Genomic DNA, 7443 nt, shown 5'->3' with positions numbered 1-7443 from the left:
CACAAATGCGAAGCAGTCTGATTCCATTGTGGGCCAATAGAAACCAAGTCTTAGGATTTTCCTTGACAGCATTTTACCGTTCATGTGAGGACCACAAACACCTTCATGTGTTTGTTCTATGAGCTCTGCAGCCTGATCTTCATCAGCACATAGAAGCTGTATCCCGTCAAATGACCTTCTGTACAATTCTTCACCACAAATGATGAAGTTGGAAGCGAACCTCTGAAGAGTTTTCCTCTCTTTACTGGAAGCTTCAGGCGGATGCCCCTTGCCTGAAATGATATTTCTGATATCTGTATACCATGGTTTGCCATCTGGACATCTAGCAGATATCTTTATGGCATTCACATGCACTGGAGCCCATTGCAATCTGACAGCTCAAGGTTAAACCTCCATCGTCGCAGAAATGTCTAACATTGACGCCAGTGTAGCTAAAGCATCAGCAAAATGATTCCTTGTTCCCGACAGATGAGTAAAGGTGACATTCCTGAACTTCTCGACCAGAGATGCAAGATAAGTGTGATATGAGATCAACCTCGCCTCCTTTGTTTTCCAATCCCCATTTATTTGACAAATGATCAGGATTGAATCTCCGAACACATCGATGTCTTGAATTCGCAAAGCCAAAGCTGCCTCAAGTCCTGCGATGCATGCTTCATATTCTGCCATATTATTGGTGCATTCAAACTGCAACTTGATGGATATAGGGATGTACTCCTTCTTTGGAGATACCAAAACTGCCCCTGTTCCTTGACCATGATTATTAACAGCTCCGTCAAAGTACATAACCACTTGGAACTCGGAGTTTCTTCTTCAATGTCCATAATCTCTTCATCAGGAAAGTCAGCCTTCAGAAAAGCATTCTCCTCAACAGGAGCATCAGCCAACTGCTCAGAGATGACCCGTCCCTTAATTGATTTCTGAGTGACATAAGTGATGTCAAACTCAGACAACAATAGCAACCATCTAGCTGTTCTTCCTGTAAGAGCGGGTTTTTCGAACAAATATTTCAGCGGATCCATCCGTGAGAGCAAAAATACCTTATTCGACAGAAGATAATGTTTAAGCCTTTGAGTTGCCCAAACCAATGCTAGACAAGTCTTTTCCAAGAAAGTGTACTTGATTTCATACTCCAGCATTTTCTTGCTGATGTAGTAGATGGGCTTTTCTTTTTTAGATCCTGCATCCTGCTGAGCAAGCATACAACCCATTGCTGTATTCGTGATGAACAAATACATCAACATTGGTTGACCAAGAATGACTGGGGATAGGATAAGAGGCAAGGACAAGCACTGCTTGACTTTTTCAAATGCTTCATGACATTCTTCATTCCATTTCTTCGAGGAATTCTTTTTCAATAACTTGAAGATGGGTTCACACGTCATAGTTAAATGAGATATGAATCTCCTCAAGTATTGCACTTTGCCAAGGGATCCACGAATCTGCTTTTCTGTCTTTGGTAGTTGCATTTCTTGGATAGCCTTGATCTTCTGAGGGTCTACTTCGATTCCTTTCTCGCTGACTATGAATTCGCGCAACTTTCCTGATGTGACCCCAAATACACATTTATTTGGGTTCAAGCAAAGTTGAAACTTTCGGATTCGCTCGAAGAATTTTCTCAAAGCGATTGTATGCTCTGGCCGAGTCTTGCCCTTGACAATCATGTCATCTACATAGACCTCGTCCTCCTTATGAATCATGTCGTGAAGAAGAGTAGTCGCAGCCCTCTAATAGGTGGCACCAGCATTCTTGAGTCCAAACGGCATAACTCTGTAGCAATATGTCCCCCACTGAGTAATAAATGTCGTCTTCATCATATCTTCAGGAGCCATTTTAATTTGGTTGTACCTTGAGAATCCATCCATAAAGGATAAGAGTGCATGACCAGCTGCATTGTCAACCAGGAGATCAATGTTCGGAAGCGAAAAATTATCTTTCGGACTTGCCTTGTTCAGATCTTTGAAATCGACACACATCCTGACTTTCCCGTCCTTCTTGGGAACCGGTACAATATTTGCAAGCCATTCAGGGTATTCAACTACTTCGATGAATTTCACTTCGAGTAGTTTCTTAACCTCATCATGAACTTTCAACTCCCATTCTGTTTTAAGTTTCCGGAGTTTTTGCTTCTTCGGCTTGATGCCAGGGATTAAAGGTAATTTGTGTTGGACAATGTCCTCGCTCAATCCTAGCATGTCGTCGTAAGACCAAGCAAAAACCTCCTTAAACTCTTTTAGCAAGGTGATTAATTCTTCACGCTCCTCAGGAGATAAAATTTTGCCAATTCGTATTTCCCGAATTAAGAATTCATCACCTATATTTACGGTTTCAATTTCCTCTTCAAGTGGTTTAGCTCAGCGACTCTCCTCTTGTCGAATCATATGTTTGATTTCAAGGGGAGTTTCGTCGGCTTCCTCATTAGAGGGGGAGTCTTGATTGTTATTATTAGTTATTTGATCAGGTTTAGAAGCAGAATCAGTAGAAGAGACAAGTACATGAATATACACAAAAGAGTCTTTTATTTCATTAGAATGAATGATTACATCAGATGACTCGCCCACATCAGGCGTTACAGACTCTAAAACAGGATGAAAAAATAAGTCGAAATCAGTATCGACACAACCAGAAACATGTACAGACAAAGAATCAATGAAGATGTCCTCTAATTCGGATTTGACGCCACCAAGAATAGACTCGTCACCCACTCCAGAAGTAAACTGACCTCTATAGTACCTGCATCAAAAGAAAAGTTAAAAATGACAGACTCTGGGACGAACTCAGAAACTGACACAAATTTTGAAACGACTGACTCTTTTGAAGGGATTGGAATATACTGAAGGACTACTTGGGGTATAACCTGTGAGGTCCAGTTATCCAGAGGTCCTTCGGCCGGGGTGATACAGTCCTGTGGGTTCACGAAAGGTGCATCTCTTCCAATCATAGCAATGACTGGTGCCTCGACCTAAAACAGGGAATCTAGGAGTTCTGATTCGAAGCAACCCAGTCTGAGTCTGGTTCCTCTGTCACTACTGTCTCTGCAATCTGCTTACTATAAAAGTCTGCTGGCAGCTCATCTGCAAAGAAAATCTCAAGACCTGGCAATTTTACGCCGCTCTCGTCATACCATGGCTCAGGGAAACCGTAATAAGGGCAATCAGCTCCCTCTTTTTGGAATCTGCCATTCATGACCATGCTGAACGGTCCCATTGGAAACTCTAAGCCTCTGTGGCGACATTCGGCCCACTTTAACATGTAAGCTCTCATTTCCTGCATCTCCTTGCGAGTTGGCTTGTATCCCAACCCAAACAATCCGTCAGATGCTTTCAACTCTGGCCGCTCAGTCGGACCTTGCATATTCTTTCCCAGACCAACTCCTGGGATATATCCAAATCGGCGCATCATCTTGACTACCCAAGTATTGGTGCTAGAGAGAAACATAATTTCTTCACTCATAGCTTCTTCCATGGTGATAGCCGAAACTTCTACTAAAAATCCTGTCAGACTGATATCTCTTGTGTTTTCAGTAACAAGCTCCTGAGATATTTGTCCGACTTCTGGCTCGGGATCTCTTGTCCGACTTCTGGCTCGGGATCTCCTCTGACTGTGATCACCCGGTTGTTTCGAATAAATTTTAGTTTTTGGTGAAGCATGGAAGGGATAACTCCAACCTTGTGCAGCCAAGGTCGACCAAGCAAGAGACAAAAGGAAGTCTTGATATCCAACACCTGAAATTCAATGTCAAAGGTTTCCTCTCCGATGACAATCTCAGTAGCCAGTGTTCCAATTACATCCCTTCGGGTCCCATCATATGCCAATATGCCTTGCTCAGACGGTATAAAATCTTCAGGCCCAAATCCCAGAGTAGTGGCAGTACTCAAAGGACACACGTTCAGAGCTGACCCATTGTCTACTAGTACTTCGAAAACTTTCTTCCTATTGCACAGTAGGGTAATTTTGAGAGGACGAGTATGGTCTTTTCCTTATGACGGCAAATTCTCGTCTGAGAAAGATAAAGCTTTTGAAGCTTTGGTCGTGGCCACCAAACCGACCAACTCGTCTGGAGTAATCTCAACTGATACTTGGGACGAGTTCGGCTCACGAAGTACAACCTGTCTGTGCTTCGGTGATGCCATCAGTAAAACCCAAATTGAAACATTAGCTTGGGTTTTCTTTAACTGATTCAACAGGTTATCTTCTTCTTCATCAAGTCTCTGCTTCTGTTTCTGACTGTCAACTGCTCTTGCAACCTCAGCAGGATTATCAACTCTGAGTTCAGCTGGTTTGAAGACTCATCAACCACGTGTGACGTGGCGGAGCTCATCGCATTGATCATTTAAGAGCAACAGATCTTCATCTTCTATCTTAAGGATGTATGGGGTTTTTATCTCTTCTTCCTCATCATCACTCACCCTTAAGATGTACCGAGATTCGCTTTCTTTCTTTTCATCCTCACACTGGCGAATGTACGACCGGTTTGATGGCCCAGCCACATCAGGGTCATTCCAGGATAAGACATATGGCTCTTCCGTTTCTGCCCACTGATCTTCTTCCTCAAATTTCAAAACATAATTTCCCTCAGATTCAATTGTGCATATGAAGGAAGCAGGATCAATGATGGACTTTTCGGCGCAAATGACATTGACCGAGGGTGGAGGCGGCATTGCATGTGTCGGAAGGGGGTTTCTGGTTACATTTGGTAGCTCAATTGACAGCTCCTTCCTATCGATCATGTTTTGTATTTGGTGTTTCAAAGCTAAACACCTGTCAGTGATATGGCCCGTGTTGCGGTGATAATCACAAAATTGATCCTCTCTCCAGGATCTCGGCAATGGATTGGGCAAGGGCTTAATGTCAGGCAGCTTGATCTTCCTGTCCTTCAACAGCTTCTTCAAAGCTACGGACAAAGAATATGGAAGGGGATCAAAGTGACGAGGAGGCTTCTGCTCCATCGGAGGCCTTCTCACTTCAGTGATTTCCCTGGGTGGTGGTCTGACATAATTGACATTATGTACTTCTTTTGGCGCTATCACAGGTCTCTTCCCCTCTCTGACATCAGACGAAGCTCTTGATCTCAGGCCCTTAGCCAATGCATCTTCTATCTGGGTCCCAGTCTTAATGAGATGATTGAAGTCAAGAAAATACTAGATAGCCATGTGGTGATAATATTGTGGCGACAGATTTTTCACCACTATCTTGATTTCCTCCTCATCTGAAAGACGATGAGTCATCTGCGAGCTTTCCTTCTCCATCTGCGGATGAAGGAAGTGAAGGTTTCATTATGGCCCTGCTTCAAAGCCTTGAGGTCTCTCTTGGTTACGTCGATCCCCTCTTCCATGGAGAATTGTTCGACGAACCTATTTGCAACATTCTCTAGAGTTCTGATCTCCTCTGATTTCAAACTCAGGAACCACTTCTTAGCTGTTCCAACAAGGGATCTAGGGAATAGAAGAGCAACCTGCTCTGGAGATAAGTCGTGCTGCTGTAAAAGCGGAAGAACTGGCATTAGATGGCTTCTAGGACACCCGGTCCCGTCATATTTATCCATGTCTGGTACTTTAAATCTTGGAGGCAGTGTGACTCTCGGATAAATCATGAAATCAGCCATGTTCAGCTTCTTCGGGCCTTGAAATTTTATGTTTTCCATCTCCTAGGCCAGCCTATCCATTCTGTCTGTTATCACTTTTTCATTATCAACTCTCTCCAGATGAGGGAGGCAATTATCTTCTGCATACTGTTTATCCTCGAAGTCATCCTCAACAACGAACACTACTGGTCTGCTCATCATAGGAGGTGGAGGAGGTATGACTGAAGGATGCTGGGGTGCATGCTCCTTAGAAGTAGAACTCCTATCATTTTTTAGACGGGTAATTTCTTCATTGATAGTGCCCAATTGCGCCAGGATAATCTTCATCATCTCATTGGTGTCAAGGGTATTACTTCCATTCTCCGCCATTGGTTCAGGTGTAAATTGGACGAGCGAAGGGATTTCCAGGAGATTAGAGAAAGGTAATACAGGGGAGGTAAAAGAAATTGGTGAAGAAGAAAATCGACTCAGCCTGGAATCAGCGGACTGACGGGACCAGGTTGATTTTGAAACGAGGGTTTTCTTAGGAGCAATGGCTGCTCAATCAAGAATCATGTTATGAAAATATAAACACTAGATTAAAATTTGATAATCGAGATAAACTATTCTGATCAAACAGTGACAAGAGAAACAGAAACACACTTTCATTAATAAAATTCAAATTGTGGTTACAACGGATGAAAAATATTAATCTCTGATCACAATTGGATAAGCAGATTGATAATAATAAGAAATACAAAAATCAAGATAATAGAACAAAATATAGATCATCAAGGCTCCTCAAGCCGAGCTCTCCTGCTTACGGGCTCTTCTGATATTTCTCCACGTCGGATTTTGGATGATAAACTGAACCTCCTTTCCATATTTTTATTTTCCCAAGCAGCCACAATGGATCTGATAAGATCAGGAGTGAGATCTTCACAAAGATGAGGGACTATGATTCCGAGAGGACATGAAATTCCCGTAATCTGATGGAGAAATCGCATGGGTTCATAAAAAGAAGATTTCTCGGTACCCATGAGATAAACAAACGGATGTGGGTAAGTGCTAGTAAAAACTTGAAAGCATGAATGACTTACCCAACGAAACTGGCTTTCCTTTACATGTTGCAACCAATTGCGCCATTCATCAATGGACTGAGGTCGATTGGCTATTGGTTTCCATGTATGGAAATTCTTCAGGGTATACGGATTTTGGTTTTGTCACTGAAGAATTTGAAGTTTTTCACCAAGCCAGACATACAACAACTTGACACGCCCACAGAAATTGTCTTTGATCTCTTGGGAAGTAATAAGATCTAGTCCCAAGAAGGTATCTGCTAACATGGTGGGGATTGGATTCCTCCCTTCGTTAATTTGGTCTACCACGGCTAACAAGGTTAACGGAGCAACACGTGGGTTTTTTCGAATGACATATCGCGCAAAGACACTAAAAATTAAAGCATTGCGTCGACAACTCTGAAAAAAGTGTAATGAGGTTTTGAACTTGCACACATGTATCCGTTAAGCATGGAAGAGCATCAATGGTTTGATTTTTGAATAGCTTGCAAAAAAGAGAATGAGAGGAATCTATATTCGAAGATCGTATCCAAAGTCCCTCTGTTGGGAGCTCTAATAAAGCACACCAATCCTCGAATATAGGACAAAGCTCAAAAGATCCAAATCGAAAAACATGAAGATTAGGATCCCAGAATCCAGCGGCTGCTTGGAGAAACTTCCAATTTATATCAGATACACTCAAATGATTGAAGGTACAGATGAACCGATTAGCCATACTCCATTCCAAAGATTCTCGCGGAAGAGCCCTAATAGTCTCGCTTATCCAGCCTTTCAACACATTATTCGCCATGATTTGACCTA

At 42.5% G+C, this 7443-nt stretch overlaps 1 protein-coding gene across 1 annotated transcript; it reads right to left on the bottom strand.

Moving 5' to 3' along the window:
• Nucleotides 1–3497: 3497 nt before the first annotated feature.
• LOC143861282 (uncharacterized) lies at nucleotides 3498–5605 on the bottom strand. The gene is made up of 4 exons (XM_077372223.1): nucleotides 5318–5605; nucleotides 4423–5111; nucleotides 4054–4266; nucleotides 3498–3933 (listed from the first exon to the last, which is right to left on the bottom strand). The coding sequence occupies exons 1-4, from the start codon at nucleotides 5603–5605 to the stop codon at nucleotides 3498–3500; spliced, it is 1626 nt and encodes a 541-aa protein (XP_077228338.1).
• Between the last annotated feature and the right edge of the window lie 1838 nt (nucleotides 5606–7443).

This window comes from Tasmannia lanceolata, unplaced genomic scaffold (genome assembly GCF_043159265.1).
Source record: "Tasmannia lanceolata isolate RefF3 unplaced genomic scaffold, GAP_Taslan_0.1 ptg000037l, whole genome shotgun sequence".
Taxonomy (NCBI): Eukaryota; Viridiplantae; Streptophyta; class Magnoliopsida; order Canellales; family Winteraceae; genus Tasmannia; species Tasmannia lanceolata.
The sequence above is the reverse complement of the archived record's forward strand: the minus strand, read 5'-3'. Positions and strand labels throughout refer to the sequence as shown.